Source organism: Sus scrofa, chromosome 6, assembly GCF_054392235.1.
Source record: "Sus scrofa isolate SSC_HxYL_T2T_F1_AM1 chromosome 6, Sscrofa_HxYL_maternal_Yorkshire_Landrace_v2.0, whole genome shotgun sequence".
Lineage (NCBI taxonomy): Eukaryota > Metazoa > Chordata > Mammalia > Artiodactyla > Suidae > Sus > Sus scrofa.
The window spans coordinates 117,116,075-117,143,972 of NC_139388.1; the positions used below are offsets into that span (position 1 = coordinate 117,116,075).

General features: G+C 41.3%; 2 protein-coding genes across 3 annotated transcripts in view; one reads left to right on the forward strand and one right to left on the reverse strand.

The window, feature by feature from the left end:
* CDH2 (cadherin 2) overlaps window positions 1-4,932 on the reverse strand; it is a 232,270-nt gene extending 227,338 nt beyond the window's left edge. The window contains exon 1 of the mRNA XM_021096205.2: window positions 4,779-4,932. Within this exon, the coding sequence (XP_020951864.1) occupies window positions 4,779-4,838 (60 nt within the window). The 5' untranslated portion in view covers window positions 4,839-4,932. The remainder of the gene's footprint in view (window positions 1-4,778) is intronic.
* Window positions 572-27,294, forward strand: LOC110261188 (uncharacterized). 2 transcript variants are annotated; one of them, XM_084959033.1, is made up of 2 exons: window positions 572-4,192; window positions 23,134-27,294. In XM_084959033.1, exon 1 carries the CDS (start codon window positions 3,350-3,352, stop codon window positions 3,860-3,862), a length of 513 nt encoding a protein of 170 aa, XP_084815159.1. In that variant the 5' UTR covers window positions 572-3,349; the 3' UTR covers window positions 3,863-4,192; window positions 23,134-27,294. The 2 variants fall into 2 exon arrangements, with proteins under 2 accessions (XP_084815159.1, XP_084815160.1); XM_084959034.1 differs by having other exon boundaries at window positions 26,466-27,294.
* The last annotated feature ends 604 nt before the right edge of the window (window positions 27,295-27,898 follow it).

Consider the following 27,898-nt stretch of genomic DNA (forward strand, 5'->3'; position numbering starts at 1 on the left):
AAGGTCCCATTCAGTTCCTGAATTCACCTTCTGCCTACTTTAAACTCATCATTTTATGTAGAAGATGGAGCATTTACTACAATATTTATCTGTATATATTTTATCTCCTCCCTGGCATGAATAAGGTGGTTTAATTTAAAACGTATCTACATTTAGTTAAATACACAAAGACTAGCATCCACTCAAATTAACTGATATAATTTACTGAAAACTTAAAACAAAAATAAGTTTGTAGAAGGAAAAAACATAAGGGCGAAGCATAATGATTTGTTGATACAAATTACTTTCAACTTAGAGTTCTTAACCCAACTTGAAAACAGATTCTAAAACATGTACTCATGGCAGATGTGAAATAATTACTCAAATAACAAAATCCAAATTCCAAATCTATCATATTTTTTAAATGGGTGATAAAATTCACCACAAGTCTGTGCAGTGCTTAAACTTGATTACGTTTTGTATTTGAGCCAAAAAAACAAATTTGAATAATGTTAACTTGGGTGAAACCATAAAGTATATACAAAAAGTATATACAAGCACTATATTTCTCAAATAACAGCTCTGATTTTTTTTTTTTTTTTTTTTTACAAAAATCACTCTTCCAACTTGAGACTACCCGTTTGAAAACAGGATGGGGATTTGAGTTGCTTAGGATTTTTTAAAAGGGATTTTAAAGCAAGATTAACTGTTGCTTTAAGTCTTGACATTTCCCCATTAATAACCCTAAAGCTTAATGAGGCACAATAGATTTAAGAACTGAAGATTTTTAATGAAAACGGAAATTGAGGACGGTTTGGTACAATACTGTCACCAAAGTAATCTGTTCCAAAAAGAAATGAGACTCTACATTAAAAAATACAAACTATCAAAAAAGAATTCCCTCTTAAAATCTCAGTCCAAACTTTTAGAAGAAGGTCAGGGCGGACTTTGATGAAGGTATGAAAGTCAAAACATACTCTGTAAGGAAATTCCGAACTTGCAATTAAGGCCTAAGAATATGCGTGTGCGTGTGTGTAATTTTGTGTGTGTATATATATATCATTTAAAATATGTTTATAATAATAGTTTAAGATACACAAATTATTTTTCAAATTGCACCTAGTACATTTGCAATTCACCACATCATAGTAAAGGCCACATGCCACAAATTTTAAAAGGGCAAAGATATGCATAAGTAGAATAAACTATGAACACCAACTATGCTAATTTTCCTTACTTTTACAGGAACTTATTACCAAGACATGCCAATCAAATAAACATGGAGAATACATATATGTTTTTTACTTAAAATGATCATTGTGTCCTAGATTATCCATTCTAAAACAGAGCTTTTTGGTTTTTTTAAAGTTTCATGTATTAAATATTACCATTCTCAAAGTCTTTACCTAATAGGTGAAAAGCGCCTATGGTTTGTGCATTTTTTTTCATAAGTCCTCATCCAGGATTGAAAGCAGGACCTATGTGATAAGACTAATAATCTAGAATACCTGTGAACACAAAGGTGATGTCCTTGATGCTTTATAATTCACACAGTGTATTTAAATTAGAACAATGGAGCTATGCAATTAAAATGTGAACTAGAAAAACAAAGCAGGTTCTAATCTATTAATTACTGGATGGGTGGTAAAAGTAAAATTGATTTTTTTTCTGCTGATAAATCTAAGCATTTAAAAGTCACTTGTACAGTTTAAAAGGAAAGCTTGTCATAACTTTCTGATATCCCTTGATCAGTGAAGTTTAATGCTCAAGTTCTGCTTTTTTTTTAATAGGACAATACTAATGCCTCAGGCTAAAATACGGAGGAAAATAGAGAAAACCTTAAAGCTGAATACGATGATATGCAAAATTGACTCGAATTATGTAAATCTAGGTAAGAGAATACCTCAACTAGTAAAGAATCTCTCAAAGTGAAAAAAAGGAAGTGTTCAAAGTAAAACAAAGAATACTTTAGTTAATTAAAGGCCTGGCGTCCTTTTGAATATTCAATTATTCTTCAATTGGTCTGAAAAAATAAGGCAGTTGGTATTTACACTAATAACCTACTCATCTGCTGTTCTAAAACTCTTGAGTCCTTAGATTGGCCTGAGTCGGGGCGGGGGGAATTAGATTTTTAACAGCAGATGACTGCAGAGGGGCCATATTCACCTTGCAGATAGATCTGGTTATTCTGGTGTGTAAAGCAGACCATTAGGACAAAGTCATTTCCAACCTCAGTGTGTACAATCCACATGGTGCACTTAACCCTAAAACAACCCAAAAACTGATGTTGCATAAACTCTGCTTCCACTTCTAATGACCTTGCAAATCACTCAGTGTTATTGCTTGACTTGCACCAGGAATTAAAAGTCTGCCAAACAACTCGATGACAAAGTTTTAATCTCTCCATTCCTCAAGGTTTTAGAAAAATCAACATGACGTTGGCCTGGAAGAAACTGAGAAAGAACGTACAAGGGGAAAGGGCAAGCCCATTGTTTGGCTTTTCAATATAATACTTTTTTAATGCTTAAGGAAACAAAAAAGAATATGACCTAAAAATTCCGCACCTGGCCTCTAGGCAGAGGACTCAAAGAGGACAGGAGACTGCTCCCGTGGCACCACACTTAAGTCCCATGTTATTTGTGGTAACAGTCCTAACTTCACTGCGAAGTATTCAATTAAAACTCACTTTCAGATCAAAAAGTTAGTGTGCATACCACCACTTCACTCACACTCTTGGGATTTTATGTCATCTTTAAATAAGTAAGACCACTCCATGATATCCAAAACATGGTTTTTAAAGATTTTTCTAAATCTATGATACAGGTTTAAAAAAAAAAAATCCGAAGTTCTTAAATTTATCTTGCTTTCCCCTTAACTTTAAACATTTGAAATAGCGCTTTTTTTCTTCTTCCCTTTCAGCCTAACTCCGTCAATAAACCCCATTTTCAAAGAAGAAACAATAAATGAAGTGACAGGAGGTGAAAGAATGAGGAGTGTGCACTCCAAGAATAAAGGGTGGTTTTATAACAGGAGGTACTTTTGTTAGCAAGTGACTGGCAGGTCTCCTCCCCCAAGTTAGAAAAAATTCCATCCACTCCCCAAAAGTGCAGAGGCCAAAAAATGTCTAGTCTACTAGTTCTGAAACCCCAGAGTCAGAAGAGAATCGAGGTGGGGGCGGAATGGCGAGTGGGGGAAGGGGAGAGGGAACGACCAGCAGGAGACGAAAGAACAAAAGGAGAAACCCAAGAAAGGAGAAAGGAACGACGGGACCCAGGCGGCCCGAGAGCCAGTGGGAGGGAGGGAGCCCGAAAGTGGGCGAGCATGACCCGGGGGAGGAGAGCACGGAGCCGGGACGGCTCCTCCGCGCACCATGGACAGGGCTCGGCACCGCCACGGCCCACACCCCTCTAGGGGGCAGCGGGAGGGAGCGCGAGAGACCGCGGGCGCCGGTCCCGTCCCGCCCCCGGCGCCCGCGGCCGGAGCGCGCCAGGCCCTGACCCGTGAAGACCATGGAGGGGAGCGATCCGTACCATCTGTTCCTTTCCCGGTCGCCCCGGGCGCATCGGCACATCCCAGCCGCGCCCGCGCTTTTTGGAGCGACCGTCAGCCGGACACCCCCAGCCGCCGGCGGTGCGCTGGGGGCCACTTGAAAGGATTTCCCCGGAGACTCTGCGGGCTAGTGGAGGGCGGACCCGCCCCTCGCCCGCAGCCGCTTGGGGACCTCACCACCCTCGGGGGCAGACTCTGGACCCCTGGCCGGTCTCCGCCCAGCGCGGGGGTAGCGGCCGCGGCGCACGGCTCAGTTCCCCGCTACCTGTCTGGCGAGCAGGCAGGGGCCTCGCGGCATCCTCCGACCGGACGCCGCGGGAAAGTTGGGAGCTAGGCCGGGCTGGGGACCGGAGGCGCGAAGTGGGAAAGGAGCCTGTGACCTGCCTGGAGCAGGTGCTTCCTGCTGCGGAGGAGACTCCCAGTACCATTTCCAGGGGAAAGCTGTCTGGCACTCTCCCCAAGGCGTGAAAAGTGCAGTCTCCCGGTAAAGGCGCCCCCAAGACGCACTCAGGGCAGAGGCAGCGGGACAGAAAAAGAATAATAGCCGAGTAACGGAACTTCTCCCCGCGCGGCAGGATAAGGGACCTGCGGGGCCCAGGGGCTGGATGCGGAGTCGCCGACCCGAGCAGACTTTTGGGGCAAAGGGGCGAGGTTTTCTTTCCAGGTAAGAGCGAAACAGAAAACTGAGAAGGCAGAAGAACAAAAATAGGAAGCAACTCTGGGCTGGGGGTAAAGACAATAGGACAGAGGAGCCCTCGGGCACCGGGAGGCGCGCGGGTACCAGGGTGGGGTAGGTAGAGGCAAGTCCCGTAACTAAGACATCAGAGTGAGAATTCTTTCTGCAAACTCGCGACCTATCCCTGCAGAAATAAACAAAAAAATTGGAGCAAAGTGCAAGGCGAGGGGCGAGAAGCTTAGGAAACTGCAAAACCAGAGCCCTATCCTACCTCAGTCTTCTACTGCCTAGAAACACCCGCCGCGAGCTCGCCCGACCCCGCTGGAGGAGCAGAGGGGGCCCCGGATTAGCCCCTTTGCGACCCGCCAAGAGTGGCGCGGGAGACTGGTTGGCCCCAGCAGCCCTGTCCCTGCGCACGGCCCAAGCCTCGTGTCTGCGCAGCAACCGTCCGCGCGGTGCGGCACCTCCCTTCCCGGGTGCGCAGCCCGGCCCCGCAGCGGCGCGGGGAACAAAGGGACCCGGCGCTGCCTGCCCCACCCCGCCCGCAGCCCGGCCCGCGGGGACCGCTGCGTACCTGAAGCAGAGCCGCCAGGAGCGGCAGCAGGGTCCGCGGCGCTCCCAGTATCCGGCACATGGAGGCGGAGAGGGGCCGAGCGAGGAGCCGGAGGCGTCGGCGGCAGCAGCGGCAGCACCAACAGCGGCGCGGAGAGACGGCTCCAGGCAGTTTCCACCCCCTTCCCTTCCCCTCCCCACCCCACCCCCTTCGCCGCCGCTCTCTGCTCCCCGCCAATGGAGAGAGAGCTGATGACAAATAGCGGGCCGCGGAGTCGGGACTCGCACCACGAGTAATAAAACAGACCTAGAGATCAAGGAGCTGGGGAGGGGCGGGAGAGAAGGCGGGCGTGCGCGTGAGTGCGTGTGTCTGTGTGTGTGTGTGTGTGTGTGGCCGCGGTGGCAGCGCAGGCGGCTCTGCTCTGGCCCAAAGCGCAGCGGAAGCCAGGAGGGATGCAGGCGGCGGAGACCTTGGCCAGTGGAGGATGCGGAGGTGGAAGTGGAGCGGCTGGCGCTCCCCAGGAGCTCCGCAACGCGAGGTTTCGGGCTCGGGTTTTGCTTCCTCCGGGTCCCTTCTCCAGGGCCGCTCTGCAAGATGAAGACGCGGGCGAGAGCGCCGCGGGGAGGGCGCTCTGGGCCGCGCGCGCTGCGCCCACAAAGGGCAGCAGTCCCGCCGCCTGGCTCCTCTGCTGCGTGGGAGGCAAGGACCGCTTCTCCGCTCCCCTTTCCGGTCCCCCTGAGAGTTGGAGACTATTCTCCGGCCTCTGCCGCGCGGGGGTGAGGCCAGGGGCCCGCCCGGCCGCTCCCGCCGCGGCTCCGTCCCGCGCAGCTGCCGCTACGGCCGCCCCTGCTGCCCGCGCGCCGGCACCCGCCCGCGGGTCCTCGCCCCTTTCGGCTCACTCGCGCGCGCCGCCCCCACCCCCCGCCGCCGCCCGCGCGCCCCTCTCGGCCTCCGCGAGCGCGACTAGGGTGAGCCGCCGCCACCGCTCTCCCCGCGCGCTGCCCGGCTGCGCAGCCAGCTCCCCGCTCCGATCCCCTCCCGCTGCCGCCGCCCTCGCCCCCGCCTCCCTCCTCCGCCGCGGAGCTTCCCCGCCCGCGTCGTGGCCAATCGGAGGCCACCAAGCTGCGGCGGTAGCCGGCGGGATCCGCGGCAGCCGCCCGCCCCCGCCCCACCGAAGCGCCCCATTTTTGCTGCAGCCCGAGGGGGGCCGCGGGAGGGAAACCTGGGGATGTGCAGAGCACTGCCCGGCAGGTGTAGGGGCTGCGGGAAAGAAAAGAACTTGCGCCGGAACTTGATCGGTGGCAGGTTCATCTTTGGACAGCGATGGGGCATCAGATAGATGTTAGGCATTGAAGGGGGAATGCTTTCTTCACAGCCTAACGCACGCTTCGCTTCCCTTTCTGTTTGGTCATTCTTTCAAGATAGACCGTTTTTCTGGGCAGGGACAGACACAGCAAACTAGCGACGCGGGCAAAGCCCATGCTGGCCATTGTTGTCTGCGGCGCTTGCCAGGAGCCACCTGCGGGCGGGCAGGGCGGAGGCCCATCGGCTTCTCTGAAGCGCTCGCACCTCTCCCTCCTTTGCGGATGTGCTGGACCAGCCCAAGTTTCTGTGTGCTTGTTTTGTTGTTATTCTTTCTGGGGGTTTGAGAGTGCGTGTTATTCTGTTTGAAACCTCCCATTTTCTGTTTCTGCTCCTTAGTGGTGCTGTTCACATTTTTTAGCAAACGGTTGAAGGGACTTTGACTCCCTCCCTACACCACCCGCAACAACGAAAGAAAGAAAAAGAAATGGGGACACAACCTAAAGGCCAGAACTTGCCGTGAAAAATAGGATTATCTAAGAGATGAAATGACTGATTCAGAGTTCAATCCAAGTAAAGGATTTTTGCTTCCTCCTTTTGAGGCACGGAACTTGGAGTGGAACACAAAAGAGAGACTTTACAAGTTGGGGTCACAAGCATTTGTGGAATGGAGGGAGGGGTGAGGAGCAATTGATTTTGGCAAAGTGATAAGGTTTTATCAGAACTTTTTTTTTAGATTTTTTCAAGTAAATGAAAATATCGGTTTTTTCCTAAGGGTTTTAGCACTTCGGAGGTCATCCACCTTCTTTGCTTATTGAACTTTACTCTTCTGCTTCGGGTAACTGAAGTATTAACATTATTTGAGTTTCAGGATACTGATCATTTGAGAACTTGATAATGAATCTAAAAATCAAGTAAAAATTTATTTGATGTAAGTAATGCAGCTTTTAATGTGCTGTTGCTGGCTAGGCTTTTAAATCAGTATGCAAACGGAAGTTTATTCAATTTTAATTAAAACATAATATCGTCAGCCTTCAAAAAATGAAACTCAAAAAAAATTTTTCTGAATTTTCTTTCCAAAAGGATAAGGAAGAATATGTTAATTACATTTAAAGACAAAAGGCTCCATTTGTTCTTTTGCTTACTTCTTTGCTAGATATTGTCACACTATTGCCAATCAGCCTAAAATTTCTCCTTGCCATAGGGTATTCATAAATTCCACTTTCAATAAGTCATGCATAGTAGTAAAACATTTAGTGGCAATATGGGGATAGTATTTGTTGTGTACCAAAGTGGGATTTATAAATCCCATCTCCATGCCTAAGAATTAAGCTTTGACCCTGGACTTGAGGCCTTAGTTGCATCCTCACCACTCCCAACAGTAGCCATTGATGTTTATTGCCATTCTGATTAATTTAAATGTAGAAGAGATTTCAACATGAATAACTATTGCTTGTTAGTATTATTTGCTTAAAGTTTTAAACCGTGTGCCCCTTACAAATTGAACTCTTATTATGACTTCAGAATCTGCTTTGGAATGCCTGTCAGTCAACTTATGCTCTGATTGCAGTAGTTTTCAATCAGATAGGTAAGCACTTGGCAGCATTTGTTTTTGGGTTTTTTTTTTAATTTTATGTCCAACTTCCAGGCCTCTCACTCTTCAATGGCTGTGGATAGCTTTGGAATTCTGCCTGAGTTTCCTGGCTGATCACATGGACAGCCAAATCTTGCTAGTCAGACTGATCAGGAGAAGGTATAGCCTTTTCTAAAATTATCTTATTGGAGATTTGTGCATCCATTTGATGCTAATGCAGGTGGATCTAGTGTTGACTTTGGCATCCAACACTAATGGTACTTCCACTGCATCATTCTGAAGGTAATCTAATGGGGCCTTTCATTTCTCTGGGCAAGTGGTAACCCAACTATCAGGTTTTCAGCTTCTGCTCAAAGCACTGCCAGTTTGAAAACTGATTTTCTATCCACTTGCACAGCTCCGGGACTGCAGGGGCCTAGGCGGTAACCCAGAGAAACAGTGTGATTGTGGGGGGAGAAGGTGGAAGGCGGGAAAGACCAGCAAAATAATCATTAAAACTAAGGCTGGGCTCATGCACTGAAAATCAACCTAATCCCTTATTTTTTGACCCATGCGCTGCTGCTGCTGCTGCCGCCGCCGCCGACTTAACTACAAGTGGTCTGCAAAGGAGAACATGTGCATCAAACATTATGGACAGACTGAATGAATGTTGTTCCTGCAACTCGTAGCAAGTGTTCATATGCATGTAGATGCCATGATGATTCCTTTTTAAACATTCATTTCAAAGAAAAGTCATTGTAACTTTTTGTTCTAGTGTGTATTCTCATACAGGAGATGCAAAGCATACAAATACATCATGTGAGTCTTTTCCTAAAAGGGTCCTCACTTTGGAAAGACATGCAACCAGTGGTTGTCAAGTCTGCACCCACCCCACCACCACGCCCCCACCCCTACACCTCTAGGGCAGGACCCACAATAGTCTTGGCCTCTGACACCAGCCCAGTGTCCTTCCCCAGTGTTACTCAAGATGGTCTTCCACTCTTCCTCTTTCTCTCCCAGTCTCCAGGACAAGCTAGGATTGTCCTTTGTCCCTTAAGAAGTATCCCTTATGTTTGCAAGTTTCTCTCCAATTAGCTTTAGTGTGTTAAAGCTGACCTTCCCTGCGTTAATAGGCCTTTTAGAGTTACGGACTATTCTAAATGAAACAAAAGATGGTCTATGCAACTCTCTCATTTTATAGGAACACTGAGGCTTAAAGATGTATGCAAGGCTACCAGCTGGCAAGTGGAGAATGCTAGATGGACTCAGGCTGCCTTACTCCCACTTTCACTGGGCTCTTTACATTATTCTCGAGACTCCCCCTGCCCCATTTTTTGGTCATTCATGTGGCATTCGGAAGTTCCCCGGCCAGGGATCGAACCCGAGCCACAGCAGCAACCCGAGCCACAGTAGTGACAACACCAGGTCCTTAACCCACTGAGCCACCAGAGAACTCCTAGGGAGTCCCTTTTAACTTTAGAAAAATTCGCCTATGTGGAATAAGGAAGTTTAAAAAAAAAAAAAAGAAAATGTAATGATACTGGAGATTTGTCCACTCTCTCAGGTATTTTGTTCTTAGAAATGTGTGTGAAGTTAGAGACGTAGCTCTTCTGTTTCCTTTCACAATCTCCATTCCCAGTTGCCTTTCTCAGTGTGATCATCTCACTCTCACCATATTTAGTATGATTCTGGTGTTTCTCTATCCACATCTTTGATATAAAAAGACAGCCATTCATGGGGTCCTCACCCAGAGAAGATCTGTTCCAATACTAGAAAAAAACCTTGGCTTTTTATTTTTCTATTTTTTGGCTGGGCCTGAGGCATGTAGAAATTCCTGGGCTGGGGATCGAACCCAAGCCACAGCAGTGACAACGCCAGATCCTTAACCTACGGAACCATTAGGGAAATCCCCAAACCTGGCTTTTTAAAGTCTACCCTGGCTTAAAGGTTCTTTCTTTCCTTCCTTCCTCCCTCACTTTCTCTCCCTCCCTTCCTTCCTTTCTTCCTCTTTCTGTCTTCCGTATTTGAAAACCAAACTCTAAAAGTTTTTAATGGAAAATATAACCAGATTTGTAACTCGAAGTACACATGGTCAAGGCGGTTGGTGAGTTATACATTTGCATGACAAGGGAAATAATTCACAAGGAGCCCCTGTATTGTGGAAAAAAAAAAAAAAAAAAAAACCCGCAACAATCACCCACCACCACCACCATCACCAAAATAAAAAAATCCTCTCTGGAAGGTAGAAGGATATAATAAATAGGTTATGGATTCAAATTCAGGTAGACTTAGCTCTGTGAAATCGGGTGAGTTTCTGGACATTTCTAAGGCTCCTCTTGCTTATTTCCAAAATGTGGATAGTATACTAGAATTTTTTAGGAAAGCCTGATGTAAACACAAAGGGACACAATAGGAGCTTAGCTTTTTATCTATACGTGCATTAAATATACTTATTTCTATTGAGGTTTTGGAACAGAGTTGCCCAGGAATCTCAGTGAATGCTCTTCTCACCTCTAGTTCTGTCTGCAATTAAAAAAAAAAAAAAAAAAAAAGGCAAGGCTTTTAATCAGTTTTATTTGGGAAGCTCACATTTTATAGAACACACAATATCTAATGTAGGTAATAATGGCTCAGTAAATAATCCACAGACTGACAAAAGTAATAAAAAATTTGGTGACTTTATAAGGTACATAAAAACAAATCTGCAAATATGTAAGTATTTGTAGGAAACAGTCAATATTAATGTATTGATTTCATATAGGAAAACAAATTCATGTTTGAATTATCTCATAGGTTGTTCATAGCAAGACCAGAACTAAAACTCATTCTTAGAGCCTTTCTCTGCTGAACCTGGCTTTTGTCATTTCTTGAACCACTTTCTGTTTAATTTGTTCCCAGGATCTAGGTTTCATAGTTGATTTCATGAGTCCTGCTTAAAGATCAGCTGAATTTGAGAAAATATGATTTGCATGATGTTCAAGAAATCTAGGGAGTTCTTTTGTGAAATAGCATGTTAAGGATCCAGCATTGTCACTGCAGTGGCCTGGATCTCTGACATGGGTTCAATCCCTGGCCCGGGAAGCATGGGTGCAGTCAAAAAAGAAAAGAAAGAAATCTACCTGCTGCCTCAGAAGTGTGAGTATTTACGGGGCACCACTTTGGATTGTTTAAAAGTCAGGGAGTTCCCTTCATGGCTCAGTGGTTAATGAATCAATCTAGGAACCATGAGGCTGCGGGTTTGATCCCTGGCCTTGCTCAGTGGGTTAAGGATCCGGCATTGCCATGGGCTGTGGTGTAGGTCACAGATGCAGCTCAGATCTGGCGTTGCTGTGGCTCTGGCATGAGCCGGCAGCAACAGCTCCAACTGGATCCCTAGCCTGGGTACTCCATGTGCCACGGGTGAGGCCCTGGAAAAGACCAAAAAAAAAAAAAAAAAAGTCAGAAGGCTTGTTTCTCAAGATAAATATCTCTTCAGAAAATAAAACAAATCATACTGAAGACTGTCCTAACGTTTGGTGGTGCCAAACTTTTGTCCTCACGTCCTTTTTAAAGCAAATATCTGCCTTTTGGAAAGTTCTGAAATACAATGGTCAGTGTTTAGAGGCTAGTAAAATATATTTAGTATCTGAACTTACACTGACTGTCTTCTTTCCTCTAGTGAAAATTGAGGTGGTGATAAAGTATTTATTAGACCTGGGGTACCTGTGTTCTCATCCTAGGTGGATGGATGGCTGAATCATCTTAAACACGCCACTTAATTTCTTTACATGTTTTCTCATCTATAGGACAGAAGTAATTCCACTTTCCTCACAAAATACTGAAAGGACGCCACTTAATTTCTTTACATGTTTTCTCATCTATAGGACAGAAGTAATTCCACTTTCCTCACAAAATACTGAAAGGAAGCCAAGAATGTCAATAAAGCCTATTTAGTTCTTTAGAGAGAATTCTAGATAAATACCTGGAATTCTTTAAGGCTGTGGATTCAGCTGTCACAAGAGGATGATTAATCGGTTCCAAAAGTTAAGTCACATTTAATGATGTGGCATAGCCACCAAGTGCTTATTAAATTTTTCTCCTTTTTTATTTTCACTTATCCACAAAATTTAAAAATAACATACTTATACAACAGCAACCCAGGTTCATGCATAGATACTTGAGAAAATTAGATTGTTCTGTGCACCATGATCATTCATAGATGATTCATAGTTGGTTCTTTATATCTCTAGAAAGATACAATCCTAGTTTTCCTTTAAACAGTGAATGCAAAACAAAAAACAAAACCCAACGATAGTCTCATTTATTACAGAATTTGTAATGTATGTCACTGTGATTCATTCTTTTATGTAGCTCAAAAGAGCCGAGTGATTATCACAAATACGCATTATCTTTCTGGGAGGTCTATTATTTTGAGAAAGGTTTTTCAAAAACCCTTTTGCAGGAGATGAGAATATTCTCACTTCTAAAGTTGTCAGGACAGCTGACAAAAAACATGTATTTGCATTTCAAAACTGACTTTTCCAAGCCATATGAAATTGCAAACTCTTCGAGCATCCTTGGGACACCTGAGGTCTGCAGAAGAAGGAAGCAGTCTGATCATCTGGGCTCTGAGGGAAGGCGGGGAGAAGCAGCGGTGAGGACAAATAGGCACAACTTGACATCAGAAGAAGAAAAGGACTAAAAGCGCCTGAGGTTTGTTGTGCTCTTGAATGAGAGAATGGAGAGAATGTGGACCAAGGCCAAAGGACAGGATAGGGCCAAGGTCATAATCCCAATAGTTGTTCAATAAACATTTGCTCAGTTTTAGGAATGAGTCATGCAAAAAAAAAAAAAAAAATCCTACTAAAGCAGGACGTGGAATTTGGACTAGAGCATGGGACAGGCTTTTGGCATTTAGAATTGATAGAAGGGCCACGCAACAGGTCAACTGATAAGTCAGGGTCCATTCAGGGCAGCTCAGTCCATCCTCTCCCAGAATTTGCACATCCTTTGATAAGAGCAAAGTCACCACCAGTAAGAAAGTTTCACTCTGAGATGCTTGCTAGTGGGGACGTGGGCTGCTAATCTCTGCTCTCAAATTGTTTACTATAACAGATATTAAAACTCTATTTATCCTTCAAAAATTCCCTTGAGTTGTTTTTGTTAAGATGGAAATGATGTGAGATGGCTTTTTGTTTGTTTGTTTACTTGTTTTTAAGTCAAAAACAAGCATTACCCACTTGTCAATGAGAGAGGATATGCTTTAACTTGAAGATATGGTTGACTTCCTTAATTTTTCTCATTTTCCAGAACTCCTGTTTTTTAGAACTTCGCAGATGGATCCTTAATTTTCTCATCTTCCCCAACCCACAATGTCTTTCTCTCTTTCTTTCAAAGAAATTTTCCAGGAGTTTTCTTTAGTTCTACCTTCCAGCCTTTCTGCTAAAATGTATGTCGTATTTTTGATTTCTGCCAGTTTTCAGTTCTCTGAGGGTGCTTTCTTTCCTAGAACCTGGTTATTGTTTCATGATGTGAGAGCTTTTCTTATCTCTTTACATATTGTTTAAAAGCTGTCTTCTGTTCCCCGGATTATCTTGGTTTCCTCCCTGTCGCTTTTCTTGCAGTTTATTTTTGTCTCTGTCTTTCAAGCTAGAGAGAGACTTTCTTGGGGATTCATCTTCCCAGGTTTTGATTAGCCATCCGACCTTACCTCAGTTTTTCCTGGGTCAAGAGTTCAGAGCTTGTCTAGTGTCTAAAGAGTCACGCCACCCTGTACTCTGCGGCTGGCTTGACCTCACTTTCCTCTGTCCAGATGTAGTCTGTGCCTTATGCCTTGACAAAGGGAAAAAAGGAGCCTTAGGTGATTTTCTGGAGGCTGATAGTTTCCCCTAAATTGGCCATCTACCTCTTACCAAGGATGAGATACACAGCAGTCTCAAGTGAGGCCCACGTCTATGGCAGCAGCAGCTTAGAACTCCTGTTGGGATCCAGCCCTTCCTCCAGTTAAGGAAGCTCCCCACCAACCCTGCCCCCCGCCCTTTTTCCATGTTCTGTGAGACAGAGCGTAACCTCCACAGATTACCTGGTACCAAATCATTGTTTTAGCCCCCACGGTTTTCAACTTAAAAAAAAAAAAGTTAAGTGCCCTATCCACAACATAGTTATAGTTGTGAAAACCATTTCTGAGGTTTCACCACATGGAGTCGAAGCAATTCATGAGTGTGTATTCACCCTGATGTGTTCCTTTACGTGCTCACTAGCTAAAACAATGCAGAATGAAGTATTTATTTATATAATATAGCTGTATTCATGGTTCCAATAGACAATAATGAAATATAAATTTATAGCATTCGTAATGCAAACCTGAAATTTAGAGTAGATGAGAAAGAAGCATCTCATTCACTAATATATTTAGTACAATTATCTTCCATTTTTTTTTTTAAACGTTGTCATACTGTGTATGTGTACTAAAATGTCTGAGAAAAAAAATGTCTTTCACTGGGGGAGTTGTACCTGATAGATGTACATGAATCTATAGGTGATTTTACTAAACCTTGCCCCAAATACCGTGACATTTTCCTGATGGAGATTGTCGTTACTGCTTTCCCCACAAGCCTAGTGTTGGGATTCTCTGCTTGAATATTTAATTGCTCTTCGCTTTTCACTTAGTATAAATCTTCTGTTTGTTTGGAGTCTTACGAGGTTGAATTTCATCATCTTGCTGTTCAACAGGGCTCTATCACTTCGCCTTATAGGGATTTATAAAGATTTTAGTTACATGATAGTTTCAAGATGGAGTTGAAAGGGAGGTTAGCATCTATTTAACAGGTGCATAGAAATCATTCACCATTTCACCAGAAGTTTTTATGTCCAGATAATCTGTTCTAAGAAATGTATTTCTCCTGATTTGAGTATCTGGTTTACCTTTCGGTAGAACTGGAGAGGTTACCACATATTACTGTTTTTTCATAATAAAAGAAATATTTATTTTTTAAGATGATTACTTTTTAAAAGATTGCAAATTGGAGAACTTATTGAGTGAGATCAGAATATAAGACCAAAACAGCAAATCAACTTCTTTTTCTTTTCTTTTTTTTATTTTTAGGGCCACACCCAGCATATGGAGTTTCCCAGGCTATGTGTGTAATCGGAGCTGTAGCTGCTGGCCTGCACCGCAGCCACAGCAACTCGGGATCTGAACCACATTTGCAACCTACACCACAGCTCACCGCAATGCCAGATCCTTAACCCATTGAGCAAGGCCAGGGATCAAACCTGTGTCCTCTTGGATGCTAGTCAGATTTGTTTCCACGGAGCCAAGACGGGAACTCCACAAATCAACTTCTTTCCCCCCCCCCCCTTTTATTTTTTCAGCCACACCCATGGTATATGGAAGTTTCCAGGCCAGGGATGGAATTTGTGCTGTAGCTGCCACCTAACCCATAGCTGCAGGAATGCAGGATCCTTAACCTACTGCGCCACGGCAGGAACTCTGCAAATCAATGTATTTTAACCTTAGTGCTGTGGAGGACAGGTGGATTTAGAGCAGCCCTGTACAGGCTATGGAGTTTATGAGGAAAGAAACAAAGAGGCAAGGGACATGCTGGCAGGGAGGGAGATCAATGGTGAGCTGGAGCATGGATGATGAAGGCTCTAGTGAGATTTTTATACTGTATGTGCCTGGCAAAGGCTGGTGATGAATAGATGATGAGTTCATATAGCTCCTGCCTGAAGGAAAGCAGATGCCTTGGATTAGGATAAGCAGGAAATTCTTCACTTTGGTCAGCAGAGCCTAGAAAAGCTAATCCAAGAGCCTGGATAAAATCTTAACGTGTTCCCCTGTGGTATATGCTATTTTGCTCATTTTTCTTTTTTTGTCTGTTTTTAAAACTCACAAAATCAATCCAGTTGCTTACATGATGTATACCTTTAAGAAATCCCTTTGCATTTGTCTATAAGTCTTGCAGTTCAGACTACTGACAGCGTCTCCTGTAATCAACGTAATAACAAAATGAAATTATTATGCATAGAGAACAGACCTGTGGTTGCCAAGGGGGAGAGAGGGATGGGGAAGGAAGAGGAAGGAGGGATGAATTCAGAGTCTGGAATTAGCAGATGCAAACTATTAAATATAGAATGGTTAAATAATAAGGTCCTAGAGTATAGCACAGAGAACTATATTCAGTGTCCTGTAATAAATCATAATGGAAAAGAATGTGAATAAGAATATATATATATACACACACATATATAACTTAATATATATATTTAACTGAATCGTGTTGTTGTACAGCAGAAATTAACACAACATTGTAAGTCAACTATATTTCAATAAAACAAAATTTTTAAAGAATCAGATTATTATGAAAGTTAAAGTAAAAATACATTTGCTGTTTTTAGTTTCTCAAAGTTAATGTTAAAAAAATCTTCACTAGGAGTTCCCGTCATGGCTCAGTGGTTAGCGAATCCGCCTAGGAACCATGAGGTTGTGGGTTCGATCCCTGCCCTTGCTCAGTGGCTTAAGTATCCAGCATTGCCTTGAGCTGTGGTGTAGGTTGCAGACGAGGCTTGGATCCTGCCTTGTTGTGGCTCTGGCATAGGCCTGAGGCTATAGCTCCGATTAGACCCCTAGCCTGGGAACCTCCATATGCCTAGAAATGGCAAAAAGACCAAAAAAAAAAAAAAAAAAAAAAAAAACGCTTCACTAAGAGTACGAAAGAAATGTGTAATCTTCCAAAATATTGCATTTATTTTAAACAACCAATATCATAATTACTATTTTCCAGAAATAAAATTCTTAACTGTTCGTGCAGAATTTTGAACGTAAAAATAAATATTTTGTGTCCTTAGTTATCATTTTCCCAACTTTTGTTTTTGTTTAAAAATATTTGCTTTTGACTGCAGTTGTCTTCACTAAACATTTCTCCACCTTTGTCCTCCTTTGAGTCAGAACCCGTAGCTAATATAATTTCTTAGCTCTGTGATGGATGCTATGTTTAAAAATCTGTATTCTTTCTGAGCCAGCTTATAATATCTTAAAAACAAGCAAGCAAGAAAGAACAAAGAGGGAGATGAGGAAAGAACAAAGGGATACTTAGCTATCCACAGTGTGGATTTTTTTTTATGCTTTGTTTAAATGTCTAATTCTAAAAATGCAAGTGGTGTGGCTTTGCTCATTGAACCAGTCTTTAGGAGGTGCTCATACTTTAGAACAAACTCTTTCAAACCTTTAAGACTACTTAAAGTCTAGGTTTTTTTAAAAATGTTTTGTAGAACTGATCTTTAATTTTAGAAATGTTCTTTCCCATGAACTTACCACTTGTAAAAATTGTCAAGTGCACAGCTCTGGAAACTGAAGCCATCCAATTAGCCCAAAAAAACAAGTGTTCTTGTGGCATCTATCACCACAGAACACCAGACAAACTCATCCGGTTGAAAGAAAAACACGTATTTGAGAAAGAATAACTTCTCAGCTACTTTACCTTCAGAGAGGTAAGAGTAGATGCTAACTGGTGAAGAGCAGTGGTCTTCAGGACGTTTTCCCCGAGGCAGCATCTACTTTTGTAAAACAGAAGGATATATTTATATCCCGAATATGCTGCCAGAATTGAGGCTACTTTCCTAATGCAGTTTCACAGCTCTTAATTATGGAGACCATTCAGACTGTTAACTATCCATTTGTTTCTGCCATTACTGTTTTTTATTTGCTATAACAGACCCAAACTGGCCACTTGACCAGCATGAGGTGCAAATGTGAACATGCATGGAACAAAGACTAAAGAACAAGTAAAACCAACAGAAAACCTTAGAAGGTTTCCATTGCTGCTGAGACACTGAAGGAGAGTAAATGATTTTAGGCAGGTTTTTGTAATACAAATTCTTGTTAAGGGGTTATAGGTGTTGGTACTGGTATCAAAATTTTAGAATGCTGTGCTGAATTACTTAACACATTAAACAGTGGCTTCAATAATTTCATATAACTATCAAGTTCTCTGTGGCAATCAAACATTGACACTATATTTTTTAGAAATTTCCATATTGAAAGAAAGCAGTGCTCAAAAGTTTTAAATTGTACAACTGATAAGACAGAGAGCTAGTTTTAAAAAATTATTATCACTAGGATTTAACTCTTTCTTGGCGAATAGGAATACTTACCCATTTTCTTATCTTTGGCACCCAACTCCTAAGTCTGAAGCTCAAGGGTTTTTTTTGCTTTTGTTTTGTTTTGTTTTCAGCCTACACCGAATAATGTAAATCATGACACCTACTGGCTGCATAGGGTTTTGCACCCTAGTTCCATAAGACACTGAAGCCCCTTGTTACTTAAGATAAAGCTATTTCAAATCTGCTTAAATTATGACTCAACATTAGCTTTACTGGAAAAAAATATATTTTGGAGCATGACTATCGGTTTGTTAAGGGAAATGATGCTATGCTAAGAGTCCCTAAAACTCAGTGCCTTAAATTAACAACAAATTAATTCCTGCTCATATTATGTCTATGATTATTAATGATAAAAAGTGCAAAGTGAAGACTGATATTCAATTCATCCTCCAACCCCACAGGTAATTACTAGCCTACTGTCCCAAGGATAGTCACTAAAGACCTGAGTTTTCTTTTTTTTTCTGTTTTTTTCCTGAGCAATAATTATGGTCTTTCTGATTTGCATCAATTTCACACTACTTTAACTGATATAGCTTTATAAAAAATTAACTATTTGAGAAGACTTATCTCTTCCTTTTATTGTTCTTTAAAAAATTACTAGTTATTCTCACCCAACTGTTCTTCCAGAAAATTTTAGTATTTTGTTAAATTTCCCCAAATCATATTTGATTTTTTATTTGAATAGCATTAAGCTACCAATTAATTCGGCAATAATTTTATGTCTCCCCACAAGAGTCCTTTATATATCCCCAAATATTTTTAAAGTTCTTCATATGTTAAAAGTGTTTTTATTGAAATAGATCTGTGGGATTTTATATTTTTGTTGCAATAATGAGAGAAACTTCTTTATATGTCCCCCCCTCCCCCCATTTTCTATTACTGGACATGCTATTGTTTATGTATTTTTCTCTTGTAATAAGTGAAATAATTGTATAGATTTTCTATAAGAAATCATTTTGGATTTTCTTTAAATAAATCATTGTTCTTTATGTCTTCTGTTTATCTCAGCTCTGTGGGGTTTTTTTTAATTATAGTTGATTTGCAATGTTGTGCCAATTTCTGCTCTTCTTAGATTTGCTCTTTATGTTTTTTATTTATCTCTTAGTTCTCTGTCTTGTCTTCTATCATTGACCAAAGGCTTCCAATAAGGATATTAGACAACATTATTGTTTTTTTTCCACATTTAATGCAAGTCTTCCTTGGGTTTAACCATTAGAAATGTATGATAGTGACTGTTTTTTAATCATGTTGATAGTATGTTGTATGCTATGAACATTTTCAGTAATTGTGTCTGTTGAATTTTTTCAATGCCTTGCTCAAAAATTATAATGATTGACGACAAAAAAAAGACCAAAAAAAAAAATTTATAATTTTTTTTTTTTTTTTTTTTTTGTATTTTTGCGATTTCTTGGGCTGCTCCCGTGGCATATGGAGGTTCCCAGGTTAGGGGTCCAAACGGAGCTGTAGCCGCTGGCCTACACCAGAGCCACAGCAATGCGGGATCCGAACTGCGTCTGCAATCTACACCACAGCTCACGGCAATGCCGGATCCTTCAGCCCCTGAGCAAGGCCTGGGATCAAACCCACAACCTCATGGTTCCTAGTCGGATTCGCTAGCCACTTAGCCACGACGAGAACTCCTGTTTTTCTTAATTGACCTACTTTATAACAATAAACTATATAATACTGATTCTTTATGTATTCCTAAAACAAATCCCACTTGATGATTTTTTTATATAGTGGTAAAAAATCACAAGTCTCTAAGATCTTATATGTGATTTTAAAAATTCCTATTCATTCGAGATAGGTTGGCTCTTTTCTTGTATTGATATCTTTGGCAAAATTTGGTTATTTATTTACTTATTTATTTTTGCTTTTTAGGGCCGCACCTGCAACATATGGAAGTTCCCAGGCTAGGGGTCAAATTGGAACTGCAGCTGCCAGCCTATGATGCAGCCATAGCCACTCAGGATCTGAGCCATGTCTGCAAACTACACCACAGCTCATGTCAATGCCCAATCCTTGATCCACCGATTGAGGCCAGGAATCAAACCTGCATCCTCATGGATACTAGTTGGCTTCATTCTGCTGAGCCACAGTGGGAATTCCGTATTTTATTTATTTTTAAAAGTACTATTGTATTGTGTTTATTACATAATTTTGACATTTGCTAATAATGTTAATAGATATTTTCTTTTATTCTATTTTAAAAATTATTTAGATCTTTTTATTTTTATTTCCTGTTAGTTTTTAATCCACTTCTTCCTTTTTAAAAATTGATCTTATTTTCTTTTTCTAAAATTTAGTTTGGGTTTTTCACAACACATAGAAAAATATTTATACCTATGAATTCACCTTTGCACACCATCTTTGCTCTAACATTTTTGTATATTACATTTTATCTCTTCCCTACCTCAGTAGTTATTTAGAAAGGTCTGTTTTCATTTAAGGGGGTTGAACCTTATTTTCAGTACAAAAAAATTATATTTTTACTCCTTGTTGTCACTTAATATGGTGCATAATTTTGGTTTCTTTCTTTTTTGTTTGTTTGTTTGTTTGTTTATTTATTTATTTATTGCTTTTTAGGGTTGAACCCACAGCATATGGAAGTTCCCAGGTTAGGGGTCGAAAAGGAACTGTAGCTGCCAGCCTACACCACAGCTCACAGCAACGCCAGATCCACTACCCACTGAGTGAGGCCAGGGATCGAACCAGTATCCTCATGATACTAGTCGGATTTGTTTCCACTGCACCACAATGAGACCTGATTTTGGTTTCTTTGCATTACTGATTTTGCCTTTGGTCTGGTATCAATTGCCATACATGCTTCTTGCATATTTTATATGAAGAAAATTATTGGTCATGCCAAGAACTGTGTAAGGTTGGGATGTTGCCCTACTTGGTAGCTTACAAGTTAGTTTCCATGGTTGTATGAATCTTCAGAGAAGACATGAAATTTGTGTCAGAAAGAATTTTGTTACTCAGGGCAATAGCAATAGCTAGAAAGATATCATTTTCATGTCAGTTCCTCATGCTGCCATTTCCACAGGATGAGGTGAGGAGGGTCTCTCTCTCTCTTTCTCTCTCTCTCTCTCTCTCTCTATATATATATATATATCAGTTCTACTTTGTTCAGGTTTCTTATACTTGTTTTATAATATAGACATTGATATAAAAATAGGGACATTTGTTCTATCTATCTGTCTAGAGTGCTTGATATATAATAGTACAGATCGATGGATAGATAAGGTTTTATGTTTAAAATGTCCTTTCTAGGGAGTTCCTGTCCTGGCTCAGTGGTTAACAAATCCAACTAGGAACCATGGGTTGTGGGTTCGATCCCTGGCCTTGCTCAGTGGGTTAAGGATCCAGCATTGCTGTGAGCTGTGGTGTAGGTCACAGACATGGCTTGCATCCTGCGTTGCTGTGGCTTTGGTGTAGGCCAGCAGCTACAGCTCCGATTAGACCCCTAGCCTGGGAACCTCCATATGCCGAGGGAGCGGCCCAAGAAATGACAAAAAGACAAAAAAAAAAAAAAATCATTTCTGGAGTTCCCTTGTGGCACAGCGGAAACAAACAAATCTGACCAGTATCCATGAGGATGCAGTTTCCATCCCTGGCCTTGCTCAGTGGATAGGGAATCCGCTATTCCTGGGAGCTGTGGTGTGGGTCACAGATACAGCTATGATCCTGGGTTGCTGTGGCTGAGGAGTAAGCCAGCAGCTGCAGTTTCGATTTGACCCCTAGCCTGGGAATTTCCATATGCTGCAGGTGCAATGAAAAAAATAAATAAAATAAATAAATAAATAAATAAGTGAATAAATGTCATTTCCTATCTTTTAAATAATTTTTAAAAATTTTCTATTAAGCTTTATTCAGTTTTTTAAAATTTTTTACAGATTTTTATTTTGTCAATATATAACAACCCTTTTAAATCTTATTTCTTAAAGTTGCCACTTCTGCTGTAATTATTTGAGTTATTATTTAGATCTCTCTTAAAAGTAATAAATCACTGGTTTTGTTTTTATCCATTTGTATACATTTGCCTTTTAATAGGGAAGTTTATACTATCTTCATTAATTCTGTTGGTCTGACTTAGATAATCTTGTTGTCTGGTTTTTGTTTGCTTCCCATCTGGCCTCTGTTCTATAATCTATTTTGTTTATTTTTACATTCTCAGCATTTTAGAAAGGAGACTTCCTGTGTTTAGTTCTGTTAGTAGTTATCTTATAATTAACATATATTCATAACCGTTTGTTTCTTAATCAAAATAGCAACAAAGAGGCTCTTGTTAATTATGTTTTCTTTATCCATTTCTTTCCCCTACCCAGTATTCAGTAATCTGGTTATGTAAACTTTGTCATCAATGTATCTATACATGTTCCTCTTTCCAAGAAATTGGAATTTCTAAGTTGTTGCTTTTTATTACCCAAATAACACAAATTATTTCGAGTTTTCAGCATTAGCTTTATTCTCTAGTGTCATATGTTGCAACAGCTGCTGGAACACTACCATCACAGGTCAAAGACCAAGAGAAATATTCTAAACTCCCCAGTTTCTTTGTGCTTTGCAGCCAAGGTGGAAGTGAACAAGAATTCCAGTGGGTCTAGGCAGCCCAGCTCCAGAGAATGAAATTGACCTTTCTGCAAGGAGTGGGCAGAATGATGAGGAAGGAAGGGAAGCTGAGAGTTCCCCTCTGCAGATGCCAGAATTCATGGCATGCTTCTAAGATCCCTAGGGATGACCTCTTCTCCTTTTATCCAAAGCTTCTCTGGGGCACGGTGAACTTATCTGTTCCCTGTTCTTCTCTTTTCAACACGTTTTTACTTCCTTACATCTCCAGTATCTTCTCACCAACCGTAGATCTCAAACTTCATAGTCTAATTAGTATACTTTCCAAAAACCCAAGTACACGGGAGTACCTGTGTTAGTCTTCTCTAGCTTCCATAATATCATAGACTAGCTGGCTTAAACAATAGAAATCTATTTCCTCACAGTTCTAGAGGCTGGTCCCAGCATGGGTGGGGAGGGGGGCAATACTCTTCCTGGTTTGCAGGTAGTCTTCTAGTTGTGTGCTCTTAGGCCTTACCGTGATGTGTACACTTGGAGAATGAGAGACATCTCTCTCTTCTTATAAGGCCACTAACCCTATTGGGTTAGGACCCCACACTTATGACTTAATTTAACCTTAATTATTTAAAAGTCCTGTCTCCAAATACAGTCATTTTGGGGGTTAGAGCTTCAACATATGAATTTAACAGAAGACACAAAAAAGCAATATAACCCTTGACAACTTCGTTTATGCTATAATCAGGGTTTTAAAGCCCTTTCTTTTTTTTTTTTTTTTTTGCTTTTTAGGGCCTCATCTGTGGCACATGGAAGTGCCTAAGATAGGACTCGAATCAGAGCTGCAGCTGCTGGACTATACCACAACCACAGCAAGATCCGAGTTGTGCCTGGGACCTATGCTGCAGCTCACGGCCCTTCTTTTTCTTTTTCTTTTTTATTTTCCCACTGTACAGCAAGGGGGTCAGGTTATCCTTACATGTATACATTGCAATTACAGTTTTTCCCCCACCCTTTCTTCTGTTGCAACATGAGTATCTAGACATGCTATTCAGCAGGATCTCCTTGTAAATCTATTCTAGGTTGTGTCTGATAAGCCCAAGCTCCCGATCCCTCCCACTCCCTCCCCCTCCCATCAGGCAACCACAAGTCTCTTCTCCAAGTCCATGATTTTCTTTTCTGAGGAGATGTTCATTTGTGCTGGATATTAGATTCCAGTTATAAGTGGTATCATATGGTATTTGCCTTTGTCTTTCCATTTGCAGCAACATGGATGGAACTAGAGAATCTCATACTGAGTGAAATGACCCTTCTTTTTCTTAAGTGACCAAGTTGCCATCATCTTTCAAGGCTAGTTCCAGGTCACTCCCCTCCAGGAATCTCTGATTGAATCCCTAGGTGGCAATATAAGACCTGGTGCTGTATGGTCCTTTCTGTGGATGGCTCTGCTTTGTTTGTTTGTATTGAACCAGCCCCAGTTTACCATAAGCTCTTCAAGGCTGGGACTGATTTCTTATTTGCCTTGGTGTGTTGGGCAGTGTCCAGCTCAGTGTAAGCCTGTAATCAGTGTTGGATAAGCTCAAAGCACAGATACTAGACCATCTGTGATGAATGAAAGGAGTGGAAATCTCAGAGACAAGAGGAGGATGGTTGGCCCGGGGGAGGGAGTGGTACCCTATGGGAGAAAGACCAGAGCCCTGGGTGACTGTGGGCTGGATCTTATTGCTTGACCACCAGGACATCTTGGGTACTGGCAGGGGAGCCACAAGCTCCAAGCCCCTTTCAGAAATAAACATTTTGTGAATCAGTTAAAATTCACCACAGAGGGTGCCAGTTTGCAATCTAGCATCTGGGAAAATCAGCTGCATAGCTAAGTTGCCTGGAGGACATACACTTCATAAAACGGTAGAAATCAGTATAGCAAAACCATCAGGGGTCTTTAGGGAATAATATTAATCTCCCCATGCAGTCTTTTTTCATAAAATTTCTTTGTAGTAAAGAAGGCCTGTGGTGATAAACATGTCCTTTACAGATTAAATGGGGATCAGTGACCCTTAAATTTAGGCTAGAAAATAATAATACACTCTTAACTCTAGTCTGATCAGAAAAGATTTGATGCATGTTTTAAGATTATAAAGACAGAAAAATTGTCACCAGGCTCATCATTTCCAACACGGTTTTGCATGCTCTCCATATGCATCCCAGGAAAAGGGAAAGTTTGGGGGTCAAATCTTTTAGCCAGAGTCTTTTCTCTCTCTCAGAAACATACTGCACCCAAACTTCATTCTCTTTTCTGATTTAAAAATAATACTAGACCTTTGATTAACAGATTTTTCACAAGACGCTAAACATTTGGGGGTGAAAAGAGATGTTCTTACATTCACTCCACAGAACTGCTCTTTTAGCTGGTTGGCACAGACTCATTTTTGAAGCTTGAAGTGTTTGCTAATATCCCAATTAGAAGCTTGTGTGATTGCCATATTAGCACCATTTTCTCTTCCTTTTCTGGATGCTGGCCTGTTACCGGGTTTCTGCTGCAGCCTCCCTGGGAACCCTGTCCCACACGTCCTGGGGTGTGGCCAAGGACACCTTCACCAGGAAGGGCCAGCGCTGGCAGCATGAACCCTTGGGAACCTCTTAACACCGTCCTTCCTCTTCCTTTCCTAAGCTGTTTCAGCTCCATTCCTGAGCATCATGGGCTAAAAACAGTGCAGCTCTTTCTCACCAGCAGAGTTTGAAGAAGGCTTTATCTCAGCAAGGCCTCATGTCTTTTTTGATTTCACTGAAGATGCAAATCATTGTAATATAAAATACCATAATCTCTTGAAAGTATCCTTTAGTGCTTTTATATTTCAGTTTATTGTCATAAATATCTCATTTTGATTTATTTTTTAAAGCCAATTACCTAAAGAAAATAACTATCTTTAAGATGGAGGGGAGTTCCCATTGTGACTCAGTGAATAATGAACCCAACTAGTATCCAGAAGGATGAAATTCGATCCCTGGCTTCGCTCAGTGGGTTATGGATCTGGTGTTGCCATGGGGTGTGATGTAGGTTCTCTGAGGAGGCTCAGATCCTGTGTGGCTGTGGCCAGCAGCTGCAGCTCCGATTCAGCCCCTAGCCTGGGAGCTTCCATAAGCAATAGGTGCAGTCCTAAAAAGACAAAAAAAAAGGGGGGGGGGCTATATGTTTGTTCACATTATAGAGAAATTTTAAAAAATCAACTATAATCTATCCTTTGTTACATAAATCTGTATATAATTTACAATTAACATCATTAAGAGTTTTTCTACAGCTGGTGAATTTCCTGAATGTGTTGATTGCTACTCTTAAATTTAAGTAAATTCTTTTGCTTTAGTAATTTTTTTTTCCTTGAAACTGAAATCCTAAATAAATGTAAAGGCCTTTGGTTGAGAAGGCTTCTCAGCTCAAGCATCAGTTTAAGCTAGACAATGAATTGGGTTTGGTTGGCATAAGAAAGGTTGTAATTGTGGTTCTGATTTTGCAAATAAAAAGCACCAACTTCTCCAAAAGTTCTTGTCATAATATTAGTTACATGACCCTACATTCTTATAATACATCTGATATATGATTTTAATTGTTTCCTAAATTGAATATTAGAAAAAGATTCAGGTGCAGCTAGGCATTCTTTTCTAAAGTGCTATAATAATGGCAATAGACTAGTGTATTTAGGAATATTTCAAACTATGAAGGGATGCCCTGGAAAAAGTGCCTCCATTGACAACTAAATTAATTAAAGCAGTTGTGTTATTCAAAGCCCTATTATTTGGCTGTAAAAAATCATCATAGGTTAAAAACGGACTCAGATTAGGTTCTCTGTAGGTGTAGTGTTTTACATAGCTTTTTAAAAAGGCTGATTCTTTTAAAAATCCACTGAATACAGGTACTCTAAAAAAATATGTACACTCAAAATAGTATTCCATGACATAAAATCTGAGTTGTTAAGAATTTTTTTAGATACCATATTATATTTATTTCAGATTTTTAAAAGCAACTTGTTAAGGATAAGTGTGACCAGAATAGAAATATATTAGATAAACACATTTGACTGTGCATTCTGTAAATCATATTTATGAGAGTATTAGCGAATCTATGTTTTTAGTTTTTCATGCAGCTCCTGGGAGACCAGAATGTGACGATCATGGAGACCTTCGATTTTAACAGAGATCCTTTCTCTATAACTAATTCGACGCATGGCTATATGGGTAATTTTGAACAAGTGGATCTTTCTCCAACCTGAAAGGCTGCCAGGAGGGAGAGCGAGGGAGAAAAAGAGGGTTTCAAAGGCGTCACAGAGAACCACAAAGTAATCACGAAGCACCACTGTATTGCCCCAATCTCCTGACAGAAGTGCATTGAGAGGTGCTGATATAGAACAGAAGAGGACACATCGTTACAATAAAATACTCTGTAATACCTGGGACAACAGTTGGAAATCATTTTGTCATCAAACAGAGTGCCCGAAATTGAAGAAACTGACTGTGTTTCCTGTGAGGAATTTTTAAAGAACTATTATAGTTCCTGCCCACCCCCTCCCTTACTATTTTACAGAATTTCACAGAGCTGTGAAATGTGAAATACAGAAGACTAGAAATGTGTAATAGGAGCTGCCATTGTAACCTTTATATATCACATTTAATGGGGAAAAAAGCCTTTTAGCCAAAGATTACATTATACAAGTGTATAATTAAGATTACTTACTCTAAATTTAGATATGACTATCTTATTGAATCCAAAATGTTGGAATAAATCATTAAAGAGGGCACAGGCTTCCAATCCTGTGATGTCCTGACAAATGGAATACATTTGGGGTCCTATCATAGCTTCGTAGTAAATGGAGGAAAATTTGATTTTGCAAATGTCAATGGAGATATTTTAATAGGACCAATAAAATGAAAAATCTCAGTGAATTAAAACGATGTTATTGAAAACTTAGTGTTGCTGTTGTTGTTGAATGTCAGTAGAAAGGCAAACAAATAATGATGGAAAATATTGGAGACTATGGTCAGAACTGATTCTTGAGAATAAAACAGATACTCTATTATAACAGGGATGGGGGGCTCCCATAAGAGTGACTAGTTTCTTTTTTCCTTTCTTTCTTTCTTCCTTCCTTCCTTCCTTTCTTTCTTTCTTTCTTTCATTCATTCTATTTTATTTTTAATTTTTTTTGCTTTTTAGGGCCGCACCTATGGCACATGGAGGTTCCCAGGCTAGGGGTCGAATCAGAGCTATAGCTGCCAGCCTACACCACAGCCATAGCAACACAGGATCCAAGCCCTTGTGTGCGACCTACGCCACAGCTCACAACACCACCGGATCCTTAACCTAACGAGTGCGGTGAGGAATCGAACCATAAACCTCATGGTTCCTAATCGGATTTATTTCCACTGTGCCACGATGGGAACTCCATAGTGGCTTGTTTCTAAGACTGGAGTTTTGGTCTGATGTTGCTTAAACATTCCTTGCGGAAGATAAGGATTGATGCTGGATCCAGAATCAGGCTGAGTCCACAAAGGGAGACTACATTTTTTAATA

What these genes read in the sequence shown, in the direction of transcription:
- LOC110261188 (XM_084959033.1), top strand. Translation starts at nt 3,350, where the DNA reads ATGGACAGGGCTCGGCACCGCCACGGCCCACACCCCTCTAGGGGGCAG.